Raw genomic sequence first — 24,952 nt, 5'->3', positions numbered from 1 at the left:
GCTGCCAGAACCGCAGGTGAGACACCTTGGCACGGGAGAGGACTGCAGAAGGAACAGCAAGCTCCAGCTAAAAGGTCTGTGCTGAAGTTGTTCCATGGCAATTCCTCAGCTGCTGGAGACAGTAGGAGATGCGGCAGCTGCTCCTCCCTTGGCAGAGGAGTGTCCTGGGGACCCAAAGCATCATTGCATTAAGGTACAAAGCCAAAACACGCAAGCCCTCTGCAGCGAAGGTTCCCTGCCAGAGCTGCTGTGCGCTGCTCACACAGGGCAGAGGAGGCACGGGAGGTGCAGACACTCTCTGCTGCTGAGTCCTGCCTCAGAAGTGTCAGCAGACAGCTGGAGACCAGGAATGCTGACCAGGCTCCCTGGTTTCTCTTCTTTCTTGCATCCTGGACTGGGGTATTGAAATGAAATAATTCCTTGTGACTGATTCCTCAAAGCTTTATTCTCTGCTTCAGATTCTTCTGCATCCTGGAGAAGACCTGCTTCCCCCTTGCTTTGTGTTTATCTTCTGCTACACCTTGGCTTGTAAAATAAAGAATTACTGTACTGCTGCTTTGGAGAGGAGAGGGAAATCACCACTGCCGCTGTATATAAGCCAGCACATGTCCAGGTGTGCAAGAAGGTCAAGGGCAGCCTTCTGTGGCCAGCAGCCATAGTGTGGCCAGTGGAACCAGGGCACCGAATTGTCCCCCTGTTCTGGGCACTGCTATGGCCAAACCTCAAATCCTGCTATGGCCAAACCTCAAATCCTCAGGTGATTTGTGGGACCCTCATGACAAAAAAGACATTGAGGAACTGGGGTGTGTCCACAAAATGGATTAGATCTGGTGAAGGGGATGGAGAACAAGGAGCAGCTGAGGGAGCTGAGTCTGGAGAAAAGGAGGCTCGGGGGAGGACCTTCTGGCTCTGCACAACTCCTGAGAGGAGGGGACAGCCAGGTGGTGATTGGATTCCCCCCAGTTAACAATTAACAGATAAAAGGGAACGGCCTCAAGTTGCGCCTGTGGACGTGAATAGGCTGAGTTGGAAAGGACTCACCAGGATCACCCAGTCCAGCTCCTGACCTGGCACATGACACCCCAACAATCCCATCACATGCCTGAACGTTGTCCAAATATTTCTTGAACTCAGACAAGCTTGGTGCTGTCGCCACTTTCCTGGGGAGCCTGTTCCAGTGCTCAACCACCCTGTGGGAAAAAAAGACCTGTTCCTGATATCCAGCCTAAACCTCTCTTGACTTAGCTCAGGGAGCCAGATTATGCTGAGCCACTGCTCTAGGGCTTTTGATTAATGCCTATGAACACTATCATTATTGATTGTTTATCAGAGGCTGAGACCTTAAGAGGTTTCTTCCCCCAAGGGTTGGTGTGTTCTCATTCCCGTGATGAGCTGAAGGGTGCGGACGTGGGAAGTCTGGCCTGCCTTGTGCAGAGACGAGCACAAAGCGGGGCTGCGCTCCGCGGCTCCGGAGCTCTGCTCCCGCGGGGCGGGCAGGCCGGGACCCGGCGAGGCGGCCTCCGGGTGCTGCGGCAGCGGCTGCCGGGGGCGCTGTGGGTGAGGCGGGGCCGGCCCCGCTCCCGCCCCCGCTGGGCTGGCACCGGCACGCGCGGCTCCGCCTGAGGGCCCGCGGGGCGCGGGGAGAGAGCGGGAGCGACCCCGGGAGCGACCCCGCAGCGCCGGGAAGGGGAGCAGCGCTCGGCGTGGAGTTTCACCGCCGGGAGTCTGCCGGAGCTGCTTTGGAGGCTGCAGCTTCTGTGCTCTAGGTCAGGCTGGGAGAGCTGGGGGTGTTCCGTCTGCAGAAGAGAAGGCTGCGGGGAGACCTCAGAGCCCCTTGCAGGGCTCCAAAAGAGCTGGGGAGGGACTTTGGACAAGGGCCTGGAGTGGCAGGACGAGGGGGATGGCTTCAAAGTGCCACAGGGCAGGTTTTGATGGGATATTGGGAAGGAATTGTTCCCTGTGAGGGTGGGCAGGCCCTGGCACAGGGTGCCCAGAGCAGCTGTGGCTGCCCCTGGATCCCTGGCAGTGTCCAAGGCCAGGTTGGACAGGGCTTGGGGCAACCTGGGATAGCACAAGGTGCCCCTGCCCACAGCAGGAGGTTGGAAGATGATCTAAGATAATCTTGTAGGTCTCTGCCAGCCCAAACCACTCTGTGATTCAAGGAGCAAGGAAGGCCCTTTTCCCAGTGAAGTGTTGTGTCTCCTCTTGGCTCCCAGCTTGCAGTTGCCAGTTCTTCTGGAAGCAGGCCCGGCCACTCAGCTGCCATTAGTCACTAGATCTCGATAGGAGGAGTGTGACATGTTCACAGAGAGGAAGGCTGTAAACAGATCTTCAAGGCCAAGGTAAAAAAAAGCAAAGGACTGAGGAAAAGCCAAAGGAATTTATTGTGTTAGTCAGTTTTCTGGCTGTTGAAATGCCCCAGGTCATTTTCATAGTTTCTGGTTTTGGTTTGTTTTAGTAAAAAATGAATGTGTTATCTCCAGCATATGCTCTCCAGTGCATGTACATGTGTTCCCATCTCTTTGTTGTATATCAGGTTATATTAACTGAAGGCAGAATCATAACACAGCAGTAAAACATTTAAAGGCATAGTTATCCAGATTCAGGCATTTCTCACTCTGCTCTTTACTTTTTTGGTAACTGTAAGCAAGGCAACACCATCCAGTTTGTCCACTTTTCCTCTCTGAGGAAAAGATTATCCTTTTTCTTTTTTTCTCATTTTGAAAATAGCCTTAGATGAAAATGGTTATGTGTGTGGTATGTAGGGTTCATTGTTTTACCTTTCTCTTCTGCTGTGTTTCCCCTACTATTTTTCATTCATTATTTTGTCCCAGTTCTCCATTCAGTAGGTTTGAAGGAATTCTAATTGTTGAGATTATGGTTCTTTGAAGGCTCACTTAGCCCACCTTTTGGATGAAGGAAAGAAGAAGACAAAGTCCTCTAAGAAGAGTAAAAAGCTCCCTTTAAATAGGCATTCAGAAATGTTTGCTGATGCCATGCCATTTCTGATGAGTAATCAGCAGAAGTGTGTTGGAACAACACCCATCAGTGACTTCACAAAAAAGCCACAGTCAGACAGGTAGGGAACAGAAGCATAAACCCCCAATTATATGTTCTTAACTAAAGGAATGAAATGGACAGATTTTCACCGGGAATTATATACTCGTGTATTCTTGCTCATAGCACTAAGGACTTGTAACAGATTGTCTCCTCACCACATGTAAATTTAGTGTAATGAACTGCTTGCTGCCTGTTGAAGTGCAGGCTACCAGACTAATATTTGCAATGGCAGACATATTGTATGGTTTTCCTTTTAAAAAGAAATTGTCTTTGCTCTTAGCAATCTAGATATACACCCAGTCTGACAAATATTTTTTAGGCTGTATTTCCAAGTAAATGGCTTACATGATGATGCAGTAAGATAATGTAATGAACAAGAATGGAGTTAATGCATCCATCCTTTTTTACCCTGATCCAGCTGCTGAATAGCAATACAGGGATTCTCACTGACCCCAAGGACAAGCACAGTGCCCAAGCTGTTGGGAAAAGCACTGGGCAGATAAAGGCTATTTCCACATTTCTTGCCAGTGTCTCCTTAAGAGTTCATAGGTTTTTTACCTTTTAGAGCTATTCTGTAAGTCTCTGTAGTTTACATGTTCTAAATCTAGCATATATTGCTGTAATGCCATCTTAATAGATTTAGAATTGGGATCTACCCAGACTTCAATTCATCTCAGAAGAGGCAACTTTGATTCTTTGAATTATATTCTTTAAAGTTAGAATGATACTTATGTTCACTTTAATGTTAAATTTTGCCAATTAAAGTGTATTATACTATTATGTTAGTCCTTCTTCTGGTGCATTTTTAATACAAATTGAAGCTTTATTCTCTTTCTGTTTCAGACAATCTACAGCTTTTCCAGAGGCATGGGGAAACGTAGGTGCAAGTTCAGCTGAGGAAGTCAGAGGCCTGCCCGATGTAGTTGGTAAAACTGGTTTCCCTTAATGTCATCTATTTCAATTTACAGTCACAGGAAATGTGGTACATGTAACAGGTTTAGCTGTTACCTTGTGAGAGATTTCAAACCGGAGTTACAATTTAATAGAAAGATTACAGCAAATGCAATGATACAGCAAAACTGGTTTAAAACCACAAAGTCAGAGTACCACCTGGCACCCTGTTGGTCAGGGTTGCAGTGGTTGCAGTCCTGTCAGAATGGGTTATTGTAAATGCAGGCGAACCCAATGGGAAGAAATTATGATGTCTGACTCAATTCAGAAGGCTGAATGATTTCTTTATTATAACTATGCTAAAATACATTAATATACTATATAAAGGAAGATACTAAAACCACATATTACTTTCTCTAACTCTATATCTCTAACACAACTCGTCACCCTCTCTGGAGAGTCCAGCCCCAGGTGGGTTGGATTGGCCATCAGGCTCAAACCATCCTCACCAGAATCCAATCAAGCAATCACCCTAGGTAAACAATTCTCCGAACACATTCCACATGAGAAAAACAAGGAGCAGAAATAGAAATTGTTTTCTCTTTAATTTCTCTCTGTGCACCTCTATGAAAAATCCTGAGAGAGGGAGAGAAATGTGCTGCCACAATGGGTGGCCCTGTGGAAGTTCAGATCCTCCTCTGGATATCCAGTGGTGGTGGTGTCCCAAGTCCCCAGACTGCCTGAATTATATACAGTGGAGTTCATGTGGTACATCCCTCAGTGCAGGGAGCTTCATAATGGAATGGAATTATGTAATCCCATGAATGCTAGAATATTTTTGGAGTACATGGTAGTCGTTTCAGCTTCCCATTCTGCTACTGCATAATCAGTTCATTATGGCCCATTAGCACAGATGACCCTCGCTGGATAGATGGTGCAGCTGCTTCCCCAGCTGAATCATTTTAAGGATAAAGAAATACCACCTCACCTTGCAGGGCTTGCCTCTCTCATTTTAACACTTTTATCCTGGTGGTCAGGTGTGCTGAAAACCACCCATCATTAGCAGGTCATCATAAAATGAGGTAGAGGGGAGTAGAGTACACAGTTTGGTTACACCCACGTTGGTACTCTTTCTCCTGCAAGGTAACAAAAATCCAGCTCGGGAAATGGCCTGACACATTTTTGATGATATGTAGGTAATTTTGAAGATGACGAGGCTTCTAATAGAAAAAAAAAAGACAGTTGTGAAATTGTTGGTCAATCACATGTTATGTTTAGATGATAAATTCCAGTTCTGATGTAATCAGATCTCATTCCAGAAATGTTGCAAATTTTTTATATCGTACCTGAGCTTAATTGATAGTTCTATGCTGTTATCCTTCTGAAAATCAGAAGTTTAAAATATGCCCTAGTATTTTTAAGCTGCATTTGCTAAGATTGCACTTCCCTTGGAAAGATGTTGCACACTGTGAAAGCTGCACAAACTACAGCGGTCATAGTGTCGATTTTGGCATTTACTGTTCATGCATCCCATGTTCTGCAGCAACAGTTCCAGGCTATAGAATCCTCATTTCTTCCTTGGCAGTTCCTGAGGAAACAGGCAGCAGTACATGGAAGAACCTGGCAGAACGGCGGCAAAAGCATCACGATAGAGCAGTGATGGGAATGCAGCGGGAGCTGGGCTGCATTGGCAGGGTAAGGCAGGAGTTTTTTATCCAGTCTGGAGCTCTTCTAAGGTCAGGGCCCAAGATTCAAATGATCACACTGACCTACTGTTACAGGAGATGGCAGCCTCTGTTTTGAATCTTCAAGAATTCCTTCAGCTTCAAGTGATGAAATCAGATGAAAAGAGTAAACTTCTGTTTGAAAAGGTTGCATCTGACATGGCTTTGGAAGCCTTCTCATTTGAAGTAAGGCAACTCAGCATTGGCTCAACTGCAGTTACTTGTATCTGCTCTGCGTAGCGTCTTCTTATGGCTTGCTGGAGTCCAAAATTATTGGGTTTTTACTTTTTAAATTTTCTTTTATGTGTTTTCACTTCTCAGTGAAATTGAAAGTAGATTTTTATTGCAGGGTTTGGAAGAACTCTGGAATATGATACACGAGGAGTCCTCAAACAGAAGGAAGTGTATCAGGGCAATGGATGCATCCCTAAAGGAGACTGAAAGGAGTCGAGCCATGAAAGTGAGCTGCAGTCTTAATAACTGTTACTTAAGCATAAGATTGGTATTTGCTGATACAATGCTGGGTGCAGAGCAAAGAGTAGCTTGTTTCCAAAGGAGTCAGAGGTCTGCCTGTAGTTCTGTTGTGTGGTGATTGCTTTCTTTTCCCCAATAAACTATTCATTTTATACCCACATAATCAGGAGAAGCCACTTTTTTCCTAGTTTGAAGGTGTTTCTTTCACAATTACTTATGCTAAAGGTGCAAGGAATATACAAGCTGCTTTTATTTCCCTGGAGGGTTGTGTAGGTCAAACTTTGATTTGGTCTGTTATTTTTGGGGGGGACATAACCATTCTGCAGTTGAGAAGGAGCTTAGACATGACCTAGCTTGATTTTAGTTTGGGTTGGCTGGATGTCGCTAGCAGACATGTTGCAGTTTTGTAGTCTTCAGCCTAACCTGTAAAAGTCATTGGACATCATAGGAAATGTTTGGATTAAAAAAATAGACTGTGGAAGAGCTTGCTGCACTGTCCTTGTAGGCAAAGAAGAGCTGTTTGTTCTACCAGTGCCAGTTGCTTCTCTTTTTGTAATTCAGGTACGATGAATAGGTCCAAGAGTACCACCAGTAACCTTTCTGTTGGATTAGTTACGATAAATTTCAGAGATGAACACATTTGCTTTAATTTTGTGTTCACTCAAAACAGGCACTGGTGGATTCCCTTCAGATATTTGAAAGGAATTTAGTTAGATTTTTAAATTCATATTATGGCCAGTCTGCAGAGCACTCAATTATCACAGGTATTAAAGAGCAATCAGCTGAGTAGTAGCAAAGTAGAATGTTTTAGTTACTGTTTTTATGAATTACTGAAAAAGTTAGTCTTTAAAGTAACTAAGATTAATATTTTAAAATTTACTTCTCAATCTGTGTGTCATCCAATTAATTTTAATTCACTTTAATAGTTTTAATTAATGAATAATTAATGAATAATAAATGAATCGAATGGAATTAATTTTAATGGAAAAAATTCTCTTGTTCATGTAGTTTTTTAATTTGGGATACTGATATTTGAGTTAACGTTTTGTTGTTTCTTTTCTTTATTCTTTCATTGCACAGATAACAGAGGTACTGACCAAGTATACAGTGAAACTGGAGGAAATTTCCTTCTTCTTGGCAGCTGATGTTCACAAGCTCATAAACAATAAGGCAATGGTAAATGTTTTACCTGGAACAGGATAGCAGTCTGAATATTCCTAGAATGTCTTTTTTCCTAGCTGAAATTAATTTTTTCTGCCTATCAATCACTGAAATATAGAGAGATTTCTACTTTGCAGGGTATTTGTAATAATTTGTATTCTTTTTTCACCTCATTTTATGTAGAAGATATATTTTTTTGTTCGTTTTTGCATGTCGTATGCTGCTTCTACTCCTAGTTTTGTTTTGTTTTTTTTTTTTAATATGCAGAATATAAACAGAGCATTGCTGGGTAATGAGAGGGCAACTGCCAAGCTGCTCTTTAATCTAATGAAATCGGAGCTTGAGAAAGAAAAATTGCATCAACTGAAGTGGCAAGAGAGAGTCAAGGACTGGAAGCTCATCCAAAAGAACTGTGTTATTCAGAGCTTCAGGTCAGAAGTTTTGCAATCTTATTTTGGACAATGAATAACACAAAGTGACTAGTGTTCACTTGTGGTTTCTATAAAACCACAAGTTAAAAAAAGTTATTTTTTCTTTATACATATCATGTATGATATCATGTTTGATATCATGTTTCCATTATACGTATCTTTTTTCCATCCTGCAGAGAATTTATGGCAAGTGAAGAAGTACAGAATCCCCCAGCTGTGGAAATTGAAAATATGATTAAGGAGCAAATTGTACTTGGTGAACAGAGACTGAGGGTTTCGCAGCATATTGGGTATGGCAGAAGAGGATATAGTATAAAGGAAAACAGTTCTTGCTGGAGTTAATGTGAGGAGCTTGGCTACAAAATGCACTTTGCTTTCTGTCAGTGTGTGATTGTTAAATTCAGCAGTAAGACAGGGTCAAACCCTATTTTTCTACAGCTCTTTTTAATGGAAAAGCATTCTTGATTTTCACTGCACCAGCTACACTAAAGAAGTGGTGATTGTGGGCTAAAAATGCAGGAATGCGAAAGTAAATATTACTGACATTTGAAACTGGTAGAACTGGGCAGACAAAGATGGGTGGAGAACTAGAAGTTGGTGGTTTTTTCTCCAAGGGGTTTAATTTGTGTAATAAATTCAGAGAGGAATATGGATAGAAATCTGACACTGCTGTGTTTGAATATCCATCCTGAACACAAAAAGCATTTTTGGGTGCAATGCATTACTGTATTTACAGGGAGTTTTTTTACAGTGGGTGTTGGGAGCAAGGTAGATAACAGTTCCTTGTTGGGTAGTAAACAGTTGGCCTTGAACAACAACAGTCTCTTTGGTTGATTTTCATTGCAAGATGGCTGTAAATAAAATAAAGCACAGTAGCATGGATGCTCTGATTCATAATTTTGTATTTTTTAATAGTTTTATATACACGTGACTGGTTTGTATTTTAGAATACCTGACTCTTGTTTACTACTTTGATAGTGCCTTGCTGCCTCCAACACATACAAAATCTGACTTAAATGAATGGTACAGAACTCTGGAGAATTTAAACACAAGTATAGGTAAGTTGGGAAATCATAAAAACAGTCTGTAATTCAAGCAATACTTTCTTTTTTCCTGGGCAATGATGAGGCATACAGTTGCTTTGAAAGTGCACGTTTGCTCTATTCTTTGTTCCATCCTGCCTTCTCAGTTGCTTTGAGCTGGCAGTAAGACCCAAAGAAGCTGCCTGACATCACTTTCCTTTGGCTGGTACAAACACTTGTACATGGTCACATCTAGCAGGAACTGGCTTGGTTAGAATTAATCTGGGGAAATAAAAGTTTAATTTTGACATGGAGCAGTTTTCAATCATACAAAAATATACTCCTTTTTAACTCTTGGAGAAGAAGAGGGGAAGAAGTACTGGAGGTACTTCCTTTCTCTATGTCCTGTAGGGTGCCTTCCCTCTGTGTGCCTGCCTTCTCTTGCTCCAGAGCACGTCTTGTTGTGATGTTTGTAGCCCGTATGGTAGCAAAGAAGCTGGTAGCAATTGTAAATAACTTGCTACTTCTAAGCATGATTATAAAGGGCTGTGTATTAAAGCATCTTATTTGATTGGTTGTTAGTGTCACACAGATGTGTGACACTGCTGGGATCTGTTCCCTCTGCTGAGATTCAGCACATGGCCTCTTGTCATGTTTCCTTTTCACACTGCACTGTGAAATACAGAATGTTGACTGTGGTCTGTTCCATACCATTCAGACACCCATAATGCAGAGTTTGTGGAGAAATTGCGTGTCCAGTATGAGCTGGTGCAGGGCAAATGTCAGGAAAAAGTGCAGACCTGCAAGGTGAGTGTCCCAGTTTTGGGTGTGGTAGCCGTGGTACAGTGTGCCATTACAGTAAAATGTGTTTGAGGATCCACCAAACACTGAGATAACAAGTGAAATTAGTTTTTAACCTCTGTCTTAGTTCAAAAAGTAACCATCCATTTAGTTTCACAGTAGTGTTTGGCATTTGTACTTGAAATGTGTAAAAGCTGTAACAAATGCCAGTAATGAAGGGGGTTCTGTCCTGTGTTTATGTGGAGAATGTAAGGACCTTCAGCCTTTGTGCTAAATCTATCTTGGCAAATCTGTCTTGCTCTCTGTCTCAGTTTCTCCTTCTGTATCCAGCTGAGTTGTAGTGTTTAGTAAACAAATGTGGGATATAGGAGGCTGAGTCTTTCTCTGTCCATCACAAGAGAAGAAACACTAAGTTTAGTCATGCTTTCTGAAAGTCATGCATGTCAATAATTTGCTATTCTTTTCATTTAGATGACCCTGTTGGATAAGAACATTTGCACAGTAGAAGATGTTGAAATTGTACATTCCAACATGCTTCAGATGACTGAGAAACTAAAACACAGGTTTGAAGAAGAACTGGAGCACATGGATGTATGTTAATTACATTTGCTTTTATCTTCTTGGCATTAGTCTGTTATTTCTGTGCTCCTATCTGCAATGCCTTCTACATTGTAGGCTATTGATGTCACATTAGAAAGAGCTCCATAGTGTGACTAAACACTACAAAGAAACAAGGTTTGGTGTGGAAGAGTTTCACATGAAAGAGTTCATAATTACTGTGTTTATTGTTTGTAATATATTGCATTTTTATTATCATTTATATCTGAAATACATATGCTAGGTATGAATGACGTATGGCCCAGTCTGTCTGAAGGCAGAGGAATAGATTTAAATGATCTCCCAAATGTTGTGATTCTATACATAAAAATGACCACGCAGTTGTTCCTAAAGAGATAAATTGTGGAATATGATTCAGTGCTTTGCCATGTCAGAATAAACAGAAGTTTTGATACTCTCAGCTTGTAGAATAAAAATCCACATTCTTACCCAGTTTACTTGGATTTTTTTTTAGTCACCATATAGAAGACACAATATTGAACACCATTTGTATAGTTCCATGCAGCCTTTTCCCATGTTACATATCCTCTTATTCATTCCTTTCACCTTCCAGCAGTTTAAAAATGAGTTGTTCACTGGAATGTTTTTCTTTAGAGCGATTTTAAGGAGATGGCTAAATGGCATGAGCAGCATTGTCAAGGCTTGTACAGCTGTGTTCAGGAGGCCATGGGTCTGTGGGATGTCCATCTACTCAAACTGTCACAGCAGGAAGATGTACTTGAGGAAAAAGTAGATAAATACAGGTTGGAACAGGATGACATAATACAGGTATAAACATAAAAACAATGATGTGACATAATGTAAAGAAAAGTCTTCTTAATACAAAGAACCCTCTGGAATTCAAAACAACTGCTAGAAATATCTGACTTTTATATTGGAATTTCTACTTTTAAGTTTCATTCCGTCAAGTGCATTTTTGCTAAATGCTTGATTCACACTGAATGGACAGTTCTGTCTTATTCTTGATACAGCAAAAGTGATAAAGATCACTGCTGCTTTCTGTACAAAGTGGCTGTAAGTTGCTATTATGAGATCTTGTGCAGGTATGGAGTCCGGTTGGATGCCAAATTCTCATAGCTACAACAGCCAGCTTGGGGTGGCTGTGTCAGAGCTGTTCATTATCAAGGAAGATCTTCACAGATGATAAGTTTTGCTAAGGTCTTGGTGTGGAGTATACATTCATAATCAAATTACTTGAATCCTAAATAGTTATGGAGATTTTAGTATATACTAAACCGTTTTTATTAGCTTTTTAATGTGGCCTTAGGTGATGAAAGATGATCTGGATACAATTTTGGAAAAAATGAAAATGGCAAGCTGTGAAGAAGAGCTGAAGGAATATTTGGAGAATGCCCTTTCTTCTCTAGATCAAATTAGAGCTAGGTATGAATTTTGTATAAAAGTAAAGCATATTTTAACATTGGTTGTACTACTTAGGCCTTGTTTATGCTGTTGTGTGAAGGTATGGAAAAAAGAGTGTTTCACTTCATGTAAGAATATAAAATAATGCACATATTGAACAAGGTTAAGGCAAATAATACCCACAGTTTAGGAATGGGATGAAGAAAGACTGCTATAATTCAAAAACCATACCACATCAGTATTCCTGTGCATACCATCACATCCATGCCTTATTCAGAAGGTAAAAGTAGTTCAGATTCTTGAATCACAGGAATCAAAAGTTGGTCTGCACCATCACGTCTGCACTCACAGACTTGATCTCATTCAAAGTTGCAGGGACTAAGATCTTTAAGTAGCCAAAGTATTTAATTTTGGTAAGCTCTCTGTTATCCTTCTCATGATTAGGCATTTGCAACCTTAAAAACCCTATAAAAATTGGTACAATACTGCTCTTTTTGCTAAACATTTTAGCAGCAGGTGTGAAACCCGAGAGGAAACAGCTCTGTTCTCACACCCAGGGGTCTTTTCTGCCTGTTAGATCAGAGGCACATTAGAAGAGCAATATGGACATGAGGGGCAGTCTTACACACCTTATAGTGGGATTGTGGTGGTTTGATACTCATAATAATCATTCATACAATTTTTAAAAAGCCGGAGGCAACAGACCAAGTGAAAATACAATGTAACCTATCTGAATACATACCTAAATTCCCCATAGTTATCTTTGTTTAGAAGACAAAGCAAATGTAAATGAAAACAAGTGTAAACACTGATTTTTCTTGAATCTAGACTCAGCTTGAACCATTAGTTTTTATTTTCAAGTAAAATGAAATCAAACCAGAAAGGCTCAGTCACAGCTGAGCACAGTGTAGAACTAACAAGAAAGACAGTAATTTGACCTCTCTTACGTAAGCAGAGTTTGAACAGTTCCCCATCCAAAAGGAAGGATGTAAAAGGCTTTATTGGAAATATTTCTTAACTTTTGTGCATTTATTTATTTGTAATTAACTAATATCTAACAAGCCAGGGTGTGATTGTATTCAGTATAAACAGATCAATGACATTGTTTAGCCTAAAGGTTTTATGAGATTTATCAAAAAAAAATTAGATTTAAGGGCACTGTAGTCTCACTTAATTTTATTTCTAATATTTTAATCTCTTAAACAGTGATCTTCAATTTGACAGGAATGAGACATTCAAGTAGATTGTAATGAATGAAGTAATGGCTTATCCAAAAGCTATTTTGTGGGAGTTGATTTCTTATAGTATATCCATCAGCCAGCATTTTAATGTGAAGGAAATCTTCAAACAGGTAAAAAAGAAAATTTCTTCTGGTTTAAAACCCTACTGGTGTATTACTTTTTCACTTTAGAGAAAATTTACATTACCTTTGAAATTCAGATTATATAAAGTACTGTTTCAGCCATTGAATAAAGTGCTTTTGGTAGAGATAGCAGAGGGAAACCAAAACATTTCTCAGTCCCACACTTTTAACTCTGTCCTTGTTACAAACAGAATTTTAGCAAATTCACTTGGCTTTTGAACAGAAAACTACAAGGTAACAGATTTTCAGTAATTGATTTGAGTGTTACAGGTTCTTTAGATAGTGAGTGATCTTTTCAAGACTAGCCTATCTTACTGAAATAGATATATTTGAGAAGGGATATGGATTTTTTAGAAGAAAGCAAATCTATATTTTAAAATGCTGTGCTGGGTGTTTTTTGTTGTTGTTTTGCTTTTAGAACTTGCAAGACACAATAGACTCCACAGTTCAAGATCAAAATAATACCTGAACAGTCCAAACAGGTATTTCTGCTTGGTTGTTTTTCAATCTGTATTTCTTTGGATTGTAACCAGAAGAACTCTGCTTTAACTGTAAATAAGTAGTCGAGGCTTCAGAAGGTGAACATATGGTGGAGCAGCAAGCTGAGAGCATCGTGCAAAGAGAGGAAAATCAGAGTATCCTGAGTTGGAAGGGACCAATAGGGATTGTGAAAGTCCAACTCTTGGCCCTGCCCAGACACCCCAACAATCTCACCCTGTGTATCCCTGAGAGCATTGTCCAAACTCTCCTGGAACTCTGGCAGCTTTGGGGCTGTGCCCATTCCCTGGGGAGCCTGGGCAGTACCTGGCCACCCTCTGAGGAAAGAACCTTTTCCTAATCTCCAGACTAATCCTCCCCTGGCACAGCTCCAGGCATTCCCCGAGTCCTGTCCCTGTCACAGAGATCAGAGCTGCCCCTTCACTGCCCCTGAGAGGAGCTGCAGCCGCCAGTGAGGTGTGACCTCAGTCTCCTACAGCAGAACCAAATGCCTTCAGCCACTTCTTGTATGGTTTCCTCTCCTGACCCTTCACTATCTTTGTGTCCCTCCTTTGGACATTTCTCTAATAGCTTTAGGTCTTTCTGACATTGTGGCAATCAAAATTACCCCCAGGGCTCGAGGCAAGGACATCCCAGCCCAGAGCAGAGCAGGACGATCACCTCTGTCAGCTGGTGCCAGAAGATGGGGACAGTTGTCAAAAATCAGCTGGAGAAAAAAAGCTAACAGAGAAACAGGTGATCTTGGCACAGGAAATTGAAGAAACAGAGGAAGAAGAAGATGAGGAGAGTAATCCTCATAAAAGTGAAGAAAATGAGCATGCAGAACAGGGACTAAGCATTACACAGGTAAGTGAGCAAGAGAATAAATTTGAAGGTGAAGGCAGTCTTGTCCAAATTAAGGAGAAATAGGAAGTCTTTTTGCTGAGAATCAGTAGAAAGTAATTTTTTTCTTAGTTTGCTTACAAAGCACACAGATCCTTTTATGGGAAAATTGAGTGTATAAAACAGTTCACAACCATTCTTTTCAATCTTTTACCCTTATAGAAACCCTTTGCATAATTTTTTTTTCATCTGTCTTTCATCACAGTGTTCTCAGCCTGTGGTTTTAAGCTAAGTATTTGTACCTAAGTATTAATTTTTCAGTTTCCATTAATTTGTTGCATTAACAAAAACCTTTTAAAACCTTGTCAACTCTGCCTGTGTCTTGCTGGCATATAAATATATAAAAATATAAATGTATAAAAATATAAATATTGCCAGCACTGTGTAAATGTCCAAATTGAGAATGAGAACATTATTCTAAATATCCTCAGGATTCCTACACTAGCTGGTGCACTGTTGATTCTGTGCTGGTACCTTTAAAAGTAATGTGACAATTTCCAACATTTTTCCCAGTCAGTGTCCAAGAGCAGCGAGGCAGAAAGTGCTGAAATTGCCACTGCTAGTGGAAACACTTATACTGTTCTTAGAGTTGAAGAGGCAGGAAAGACTGACATCACAGAGAGTTATTTTACAAAATATGAAAAAGAAGAATCACTTCCTATGTACCTGGAATATGTACTTCTCACAGAAGCCGTGTTTGTTGAACTGAAAAAAAGGTGAGCTGAGAACAATTTCTGTTCTTTCTTTCTCTTTATGTGATAGACAAATTTCAGCTGCTTAGAAGAAACATTAGACTAGAGAGGCAAAAGTTATCTAATTACTGTTATATAATCAGATATTTATATAGTTAGATTTTCAATTATAAAATTATGATTGTACAATTATTATGTTATTCCATGTTTTAAATTGATACAAATATGATAAAATGTTTTTATTGTTTTGTATCCATGGCTATCAAGTACCACAAAAACATTTACCTTTACAGAACATTAATATTTTAGGGAAAATTATTTAGTCAGAAAACATATTACAGAAAGACAAGTAATTTGCCCAGATTCCCTGCCATGAAGGTAAAATGCCTGGTACTCAGTACTAAGCAGCTAGCTCAAAAACTCTACCAATATTGTGCAAATGGTACTGAAACTGTACCTTCCTATAGCCAGAAGTTAAATTCTTAGAAATAATATATTCAATAAATTCTTATTTATTATTTACTATTCCTTACTTTATTATTTATTTTTCAATCATAGGATTCGCCTCTGCTTTTTTGAACACTTGGAGGAATGGTTTGCAGAATCCTTGTCCAACTCCTATGCCTCTGTAGCTGCCAAGAAAGAAGAGCTGAATTCAATACTTATGCTGCATCTTAAGTTGCATCAACAAAAGCAGGAGGAGATACAGAGCATCTGCAGTGCTCGAGCTGGTATTGACATTTTTTTTGTATTCTGAGCATCACATTTCTTCATTCAGAGATGGTCCTAAGTGGGCCAAAATCTGTTTCAGCAGTAGTTGACTCTGTAATAGAGGACACAGAAAGCAATTCACTGTCTATGAATTCCCAGTATATTATGTTAGATATTTTTTAAATGACATTTCTTTTCTATAGCTCTTCCTGGTTTATACTGTGTTATTTTTGGAAAAATAGACAGCAGTACATTGATTAACAACTGGGAAGACATTAAAATTCTTTTGTAAATGTTTGTGAATTCTCATCCACCTTGAAATTATTTAACAAGAGTTTGTGGTGTACAAAAAATATTTAAAAAGTGTTGCAGAAAAAGAAATTAGCAAGTTGAGAGAGCCAAATATCAGGGCCAAGCTTCTGAAAACATGAGAGGGAAGATTTGACTCTGTGAAATATCACTGAGCAGCTACAGAGCATCCTCTAATGAAAACCCTTTTTGCATGGGAAGTGTCAGGTTTTTATGGTGAGAAAAAAATATTTTAGACAGGTTTGTTGGTCTTGAATACTTAAGTTTAAAATTCTTCTTTTGAAGAACAGGCAAATAATTTTACAAATTCCCTTTTTCTGCAGAGAGGACAGGTGCTTCTTCTGGTAGCTTTCTTGAGATGATTGGCTGGCTCTTGATTTATACAGCTATCATTCCAGAAGAGAGACCAAAACTGATTTTCTTCTTTCCCTTACAAAACCAGGAAAAGTGTATTTTCCATTGAAAAATACTACCTTTAGTTTTGTTACAAGACTGAGAACAGAGGGATAATGGAGATGTCAGCAATGACCAAAAATAAAGGAAAAAGAATGCTTAGAGCAAACAAGAGACATTTATGGTTTGAATGGATTAGGAGCTGTTAAGGACATATGTCTGTCACAGGAGAAAAGTCAAAGAAACCAAATTGAATGTATTTAATCTGTATGTTTTAGCTACTATGAGGTCTGGCTTTGTTTATTTTGCTGCTGATGATGATCACAGGTTAACTGAGCATTGTGATAGTTCACAGCAAAGAGGAAATAATTTCTCTATTATAAACTTCCTTTCTTCTCAGAGGAGCTGTCACTTCACAAAGAGCACCTTGAGCGCCACTGTGCAGTGCTGGCAGAAGGCCTGAGAAAGGAGAAGGCTGAATTCCTCCGATTTTCAGATCACCTAAATAACCTCAACACAAACTTTAATTCCCGAGTCCGTAACTTGGAGTATGACTTGCTCCACGCTCCTGTGACTGAACAGTAAGTGTGCCACTGCTGTTGCTGTGAGTCTCCCCAGTTAAATACTCTTGATTGCTGTCTGAGATGTTTATGATTTGCATTCTGAACCTGTTTTATATGTCATTGCTCTTCAATGAAGACTACTTCATAAAAGTTGAAAACATGTAAAGAATTCCATTCTCTTTCCCTGATGAAACTAAAATCAGGACTGAACACATGGAGATTTTCATCTCTTTTCAAAGTGCTGGCACTCTTTAAGTAGAAAAGATGTTGAATCTGTTTAGATTTTATCTGAACGTGCGCAGTAATATCAGTTAACTAATTGTTTTTGAAGAAAAATGCCCAATAGTATCAGCTGTTGCTGATACCTTCCATGGGTTCATCCAAACCATCCCAGATCGGGGAGTTGCTTAGAGAGTCATAACTCACTTTTGAGTCCTCAATATTTTTCATGTCTTTACAGCCAGCAATCGCTGAATCATCATGTGTGTTCCTCTTCAGACATGTTTCCCTGTCTTTTATTATTTGCTGTTAGGTCAGCTTCTTCCAGCAGGAATCTGGAATCAGAGCTCCACAACCATCTGGAATGGATCAGTGTTACTGTGAGAAGTTGCCAGCAGCACTTGGAGCAAGCTTTAGGAAAATTAAAGGATTCAAATGTGGGTTTTCTCAAAAGTTGCAGGTATATAGATTTCATGAAAGTTTTGTTTATAAATGGTGACCTAGTTATGGGAATCGGTGTTTGTTGCATAGGCAGAACAGTAAAAGTAAAGTTTTTTTTGTTATTCATCTAGTTTCCTATTTAAAAAAAGAAATGTATCTTGTTAAACCACAATTATTGTGCTGTTTTCATCACATTTGTGTTGTTTCAGGGCTGTTTAGCTAGAATGTCTTGGAGTGAAATGACTCTCAGCCAATTGTTTATATGTTTGCTTTCAGATTATTTTCAGAGAGTGGTGACTTTGCATCTGAGGAGGTAAAGTTTTTCAACGAGTGTCTTCAGGAAGAAAGTAAGCAAATTGACTCCTTTGAAAGTTCAATCAAGACAGATGTGGAGAAAATAAAATCGAGCTGCTTGGAGCAGGTATGCAGAATTACGTTATAAAATGATGTTTTCTATTGACCTATTTGATGTGATTTGCAGTCAGCCTGCTTTCAGATTAGAACTGTAAGTCTGTCCTGTTTGGCAATTACATGATGGAAAAAATTAGTAGGATGGCAAGTTCTATCAATTAAGTTTTTAAAAGTGAAAAATTATCTTGTCTTTTGTTTCTGACATTCTTAAAGGCTACTGAACTTTTCAAACAGTCTGGAAAAAAGTTTGTTTCTCTGTCTCTGAGCCGAGCCTTTATGGAGAAGGTCCATCAATATTTGAGAAAGCTACGACAGCAAATCAAATCAGAGGTACAAAGAGAAACATCAGAACTTTGCTTAAATTCAAGATAATAATTTTCTTTTATACCTTTGAGGAGATTTTGGCTGAATTCATAGTGGACAAATATTACCTAATTTTTTATGTTAATTTAAAACCTGCTTTCTGTCACTATCCACTGAAAAGTTTATTTTTAATACTGCTGCAGCTGTGCTGGAACACTACGGCCTTGCAATACATTGAGTATGTACATCTGAATTCACCAATATTTTTGTGTGGTGCAGCTGCTTTTGTGAATTACTGTTTTCATCTTCTCCTCTGGGGGTACTGGGGATTTTTAACCAGTGGTTCTAATGGCTTGAAAGTAGAACCTCTGAAATTCCTGTGAATGGGGACTTCTCCTGTTTCTTAAAGTTTGCTTTTGCTTTAGGTAGCGAATTCCAATTTGCAGTCAGTCACATTAAAGTCTTACCTGGAAAAGCTCCAGCAGAAGAGAGATGCTTATGTTCATTCTACTGCAGATAAAGAAGTAACTTCTAATCAGCACGACATGGTATTTAATTTGACTTGTTATTAATTGTTATTAATTTGGTATAAACTAATATTTTGGAGGAAGATTTATGTTTCTTCGTATTTGGGGCTGGGCAGAAACACAGAATTTTTGCTCAGAAAGGTCCTTGTCTTGGATTCAGCTGGGATAGAGTTAATTTCTTCTCAGTAGCTGTTACAGTGCTGTGTTTTGGATTCATAATAAGAATTGTATTGATAACTCAGTTTTTGCTAAGTCCTGTTTATCCTAAGTCAAAGACATTTTTCTTCCTTGTCTCCTGCTCTGTCACTGAGGAGGTTCACAATGGAAACAGGGAGGGAGCATAGCTGAGACAGGTGACCTAAATTGGCCAAAAAAGGGATATTCCCACCCATGGAATGTCATGTCCAGTCTATAAACTGGGAGAGTTAACTGGAAGGGCCAAGGAGGGCATCTGGCATTGGTCAGCAGGTGGTGAGCAGTGGTATTGTGCATCACTTGTTTTTCACTTTTTATTATCTTCATTATTATTCACTATTATCATTGTATTTCACTTTACTTTCAATTATTAAACTCTTCTTACCTCAACATAAAAGACATAAAAGCTTTCCTTTGATCCTCCTCCCCATTCCACCAGGGCATGGAGGGAGAGAAGGAGGGTTGAGCTGTGTGATGCTTCATTTCCAGCTGGGTTTAAAACCACAACAGTCCTTTTTGGACAGTCGGTACCTGTTTTCCTGTTTGCCAAACCAAAACCTCAGCCTCCTTTACAATCTCATTGCTTCCATATATGTGTACATAAACTGGTGACAGAACAAAGGCAAATAATATTGTTTGCAAGTGTCAGCATGTTTGAAAAGGTTGGAACAGTCAGTTTAGTAAATACCATCTGTATTATCATATCTTTCAGGCTTTAACTTCTGAAGAGTTGTATGCTTTTGCCAAAGAAGTGTTGGAAGAGCTGAAAAAGAGGAGCAAGTATCTTGATTGCTTTGTCGTAAAACCAAAGATGCCATGTGCCACTGTAAGATAACACTCACATTCTCTGTATTTTATTTAATGTTGAGAGAATTTTCATATGTACATGTTTTAATGGCTTTTCAGAATTTGTGCTTTGAATTCTCAAATTAAAAAAGAACCTGCATTATGCTGAGATGTCAAAGACACTGTAACATTAGGACAGCCTTTTTAAGAGGCTGAGTAAATCACCAAGTTTACAAAATGCTGAAGAGACACATGGCATTGCAATGAGTTGCTCAGTTTTTCACAAGTGTTTGTTTTCAAGGTGTAGCACTATTCAGAGGGACATGTTTCACAGGTTTCTTGAAATTATTTTTTTAAAAATCCCAGTTGTGTCCTGAAGGGATTTTGTTTTTATCAAACAGGTTGTGTTTTCTTTCCTCCCTTTTCTGAAAAGTCTGTCTTTATTTTGTAATCTCAGTGGACCATTGGTTTAAGAGTATATCCTTAAATACTGTTTATGATGATTATGTGAACCTACTCTTAACTGCTTTGAAGTGTTTTAGAGCTGAAAAGCTGTAACAACATTGCTGTTAGAATGACAAAAAATTTATTTCAGCCTGATTGTCTGTTTCGAAAATCTGCTCTAGTAGTCAGTTATTACATGGAATGCTTTCACCAACTGCCTGTCATATGGTCTACAGGGTTTCATTTTTCTTCCCATTTCAGGAGGCCTTCACCACTCCTGACACGAATGGGATGTTACAAGATTTCATTGCTCCTGCTGTTCCAAAAGAGAGTCTCGGAGATGAGAGCAAAAAGATGGTGATGGGACTGGATCCTGACAAATTCCCTTTGTTGAATCCAAGTGGAATGGATACATCAATATTTAATGATTTGGCAATAAAAGTTATTGAAAATTTAGCTGGGTAAGTACTTGTTTGCCTGAAGGTATTTTTCTGTCCAAATCATTATTTATTTTTTCTTGGCCCAGAACTAGTGAATAGATTGGTCATAGGTAATACTACTAGATATTTTCTAATCTGTCGGAATCTGTGGGTATTGGTGATTCCGAGATTGTAGAAAGTCTCTGTCTTTCTGCCCTGTTGCCAAAGAAGCCATAATTCGTCTGTGCTGGTTTCAAGGTTGTTTATTCATGCTTATCTATAACATGTTCTGCTGCCCTGCCGCAGGTCTGTCCTGCAGGGCACTGTGCCTCCAGTGGGATGTTACAAACATTATATAGCAGAAACTAAGTGTGCTATATTTACAATAATGTGCCAATATCTATCATCTATGTTGAACAGTGTGTCCCCAGCCTAAATCAACAGAAAAATGCCAACACCACAGTGAAACATGGAGGGCATGAAGAAGGAGGAAAAGGACAAGACACACCCAATTTCCTCCATCTTGTCCCCTCTGAACCCCTAATCTAGAAACCTAAAATTTTACTTTTGCACCCGTGTCACATTTAATTATTACTCTTATCAAACACTCAAAGCTTGTAATTCATCCTGTAAGATTGAAAACTCCTCTCCATGGACAGAGATCACAGACAGTGTCTCTCGGGGCTCTGTACAGGGGGTTCCTGACCCCTGCCAGGGTCCCAGGCCCTCCAGGGCAGCCAGAGGGAAGCCCTGGATTCCCACACTAATCAGTCTAAGTTTAAAAATTATTCTAGCTGAGACTGCTTTCTTTTTAAAACCAAGATTTCTCATAGCCAAAAATACCCCTTTGTCAGTGACATCTAGCATACAATGATAAATTTTAGGTATTTAATTATTATCTTCTAGAGCCTTATTTTAGTTAAAGGTGATTACCTGCTCCATAGTTGACTGTATATACAATGTGTAAAATGAAGAGTGTGATAAATGTTTGATTTGTAAATAGTATTTAATGTAGTTTTGGTTGTAGAAAATCCAAAATTCCAGTCCTATGAAATCAATCAGTCCTATGAAATTACTTCTATATACACTGTCAGTTGTAAAAGTAACCCTAGCTGTTAAATACGGTCTCAGAAATTTAACTCACTTAGCACATGATAGGGATAGAGAACTTTCCTAGTTTGCTATATATAATACAGTATAGAACATAAAATGGCAGGATATGCAGTAGTACTTAGCTCTTTATTTTTTTTTCTTTTCAGATTTGATCCATCAAAAAAAATACCAAGACCTAAATTGGGGGAAAAAGAATCCAGGTGTGCCTGTATTTCTTTTAATACTTTGTTTTCATCTAAATTTTAGTTCCTGACATTTTACTGCACAGGTCTAGCATGGTCCAGGCCAGTGACTTCTATGCTAGGAACGCTGAAATAGTTGTGTTTCTCAACTCTTTCCCTGGACATCTTTACTTAGATAAAGATGATTTTGGGCTCCTAAAGCAATGAAAACTGTAGAATGAGATAATAATGTTATAAAGAGTCCCTGTGTTTGTGATAGCAGAAGGGAGATGGTGTTGAGAAAAGAAGCAGAGCAGAAATCATGATGTATATAGGGAATCAGGGATCCTTCTCACAGTGTATCATCATCTACTCAAAGGTGAGCACAGAGGTAACCCCAGATGCTCCCTACCTAGTGTTCCCATTTCCTCATCTCTCTTCTGCAGACCTTGACTCTCCCAGCCATTTCCAAAGCTACCCTCAATCTCTTCCACATGTGCAAGTCCCCATGACCACCAATACTATGAATGCAGCCCAATCATTCTCCTTCTTCACCTGCCTCCAATCTGCTTAAAATCTCCTCCCTTTACCATGAACTTTCTGTGACATTCCTGGGACTCATGCCCCAGCAACCTTTACAGCTGTAGCCACTTCTGGGTTACTTCAGGCCTGTCTGACAGAAATGATCGTTCCTGTAGTTGTCCCCTCCATATTGTTAGGAAATGTTATAGAAATAAGAATACAAAATATATGTACTCATAAAAAGCACTTCAGTTGGCATTTAGGCAATATTCTTCTTTCCTTGTTAACTATAAGCAGTTCTTCCCCCAGTATAGAAGAAGTTATCTGATGTATATTCTCAGAAGTCTACTAGCAAGGGGTCATCTCGGGATGAAACCAAGAGAAAAAAAAGGTGAGAGCCCTAAAAGGAGGAATTCCACTTTAGAAATTCCTATGCAAAAATTTCCCTAAACTTTGTTCATTGAAAGATTCTTACTGCTTATTTGTATAGCCTTCTTTCCATCTACTGCTTATTACTTGGAATCTCTTACCTGTTAATGTCCACATGACCAGCTTTGTGGGGTTTTTTTCCCCTACATTTTGACTGGAAAAATATTTTTTTTTCTCCTTCATCTGCTGCTGTTTTGTATTTTGAAGTTGTTGAAATATAGACTAACCCTTAAATCACTGTGGCTTAATTTTGTGTCTAAATAGTTTGTTTTCAGCTTAGTCCGCAGATAAATGAATTGAGCTACTGTAATAGTGAAAACAACAAAAAATTTTGAACAACGGAGAGTTTAGAAGAGAATTCTGAGAATCTTTTTCCATCAAAATACTATCTTTGTATTGTCCTGGTTTGGGAATGTTATTCCCAAATTTTGTGCTCCTAACAAAACACTCCAAACTGTGCACTGCTTGCTCCCTCCCCTTTCCCTGCAGCAGCTGGAGGGGAAAATTGGAGGCACCAAAGGTGAAGATAAAGTTGAGATAAGAACAATTTACTAGAAACAGCAATGAGATAAAAAAAAAAACAACTAATAGTAACAGCAGCAATGTTAATAGCGAAGTGTACAAGAGAGGCAAGTGATTCACGTGTGAATGCTCCCCATGAGGAAACCCCTGAGACTGCCACCACATTCCCCAACAGCAGAGACCCTTCCAGCCACCCCCACAATGATGAGAGGTGGTAAGAATAACCTCCAGATCCTGGCCACTGGCTACTGCATGAATTAACCCTGTCCTGGCCCACAACCAGGACACATAGAATAGTAGTTCTAGAGTTAGGTTTTTTTCTAATTTTTCCTCAGATTCATGTCTGTCGTATGACTGACTAGCTCAAATCATCAGCCAGAGAAGGAAAACACTTGTGGATAGTTACAAACTAATGTTTTTCCTTTCCAGTGAAAAAGGCAGAAAATCTCTTACCAAGGAGGAAAGATCCCAGATATTTGGAAAGAAGCCTACAAAGTCTGAGTAAGTTGTATAATTCCAGAACAAGAAGTTAATCTGTAAAAACCCTCTATGTATGTATCTATCTGTCTATCATTGTGACCTGTAGAGTTCACCATTGACTTTTGAATTTAGCCTTGCTATTATAGGTCAAAGTACTTCCAGAACAGTTCCTTTTTGCAGTGTAATAATAGTGAAGATGTATGGCATCTGGTTCATTCTCTCTGATGTCTGAAGTGGGGGTCTCACTGGAGCCATTCTGTACATTTATAAATGGGTGGGAAATGCAAAATAGCCTCTTTTTCAATTATTTTCACACCTAAGAAGACATACATTTTATATCTTCATTCTTGTACTCAGTATTCCATTAATGGGAATAAACAAGGAGCAAACAGGTTCCATTCCTCTTCTGTAAGAAAAGTTTCATATTGTTGATATGTGCAGCTGTAGTCTGTAGAACTAAGATATTTTGTACATGCCATAAAAAACTATTCAAATTAATGCTTAAGATGTTTAAGCATTTGGGAATTTTATTCCATATTGTTCCAAAATAATTCCAGCAAACAGCTAGACCCACTGTGAAATATTTTTGCTTTATCTAAAATGCATGGTAAGGTCTTTGGGCGCAGGAATTTGGCTAAGATTGCTTTTTTGTGACAGTGATATGGCAGCGCTCTCCAGTGAGCGATTACAATAGCCCCTTATCCTGGCTGCATCTGAAGAGAATCTGTGCTAATGTGGGGGAAGGTTCTTAGGCATTCGGAAAAATACTAAAATTAACCTGAACAAAATACTTGAAAAATAGTGAATATTGCCAGTGTGATCATTTAACAGTGTGATAATATTTTAAAATTGTAAATGTTTTTTGGTTTTCAGTACTTTTAAGGGGATTATTATGAATATTCTTTGGAAGGGATTTGATTCTTTCATTATTTGGCAGACTGTCCAAAAATTTTCCTTTCTTCTCCTACTGTTATATACCTAGATGTGGCATGTTTAAATGTGTTATCAACATTTTTTTCTGGTTT

The 24,952-nt window shown here is 39.3% G+C and overlaps 1 protein-coding gene across 1 annotated transcript; it reads left to right on the top strand.

Moving 5' to 3' along the window:
• Positions 1-1,249: 1,249 nt before the first annotated feature.
• Positions 1,250-24,839, top strand: LOC140680809 (coiled-coil domain-containing protein 180-like). Its single transcript, XM_072919554.1, has 29 exons — positions 1,250-1,766; positions 2,140-2,342; positions 2,835-3,079; positions 3,904-3,986; positions 5,495-5,646; positions 5,733-5,861; positions 6,025-6,135; positions 7,230-7,325; positions 7,578-7,741; positions 7,918-8,031; positions 8,720-8,799; positions 9,482-9,570; positions 10,036-10,155; positions 10,777-10,950; positions 11,450-11,686; positions 14,156-14,251; positions 14,801-15,003; positions 15,538-15,710; positions 16,793-16,973; positions 17,488-17,634; positions 17,892-18,036; positions 18,240-18,356; positions 18,755-18,877; positions 19,764-19,877; positions 20,543-20,742; positions 21,960-22,013; positions 22,806-22,887; positions 23,877-23,948; positions 24,801-24,839. The coding sequence occupies exons 3-27, from the start codon at positions 2,982-2,984 to the stop codon at positions 22,822-22,824; spliced, it is 3,219 nt and encodes a 1,072-aa protein (XP_072775655.1). The 5' UTR covers positions 1,250-1,766; positions 2,140-2,342; positions 2,835-2,981; the 3' UTR covers positions 22,825-22,887; positions 23,877-23,948; positions 24,801-24,839.
• Positions 24,840-24,952: the final 113 nt, after the last annotated feature.

This window comes from Taeniopygia guttata, chromosome 29 (genome assembly GCF_048771995.1).
Source record: "Taeniopygia guttata chromosome 29, bTaeGut7.mat, whole genome shotgun sequence".
Classification (NCBI taxonomy): domain Eukaryota; kingdom Metazoa; phylum Chordata; class Aves; order Passeriformes; family Estrildidae; genus Taeniopygia; species Taeniopygia guttata.
This window is presented reverse-complemented; position numbering and strand designations above follow the sequence as displayed.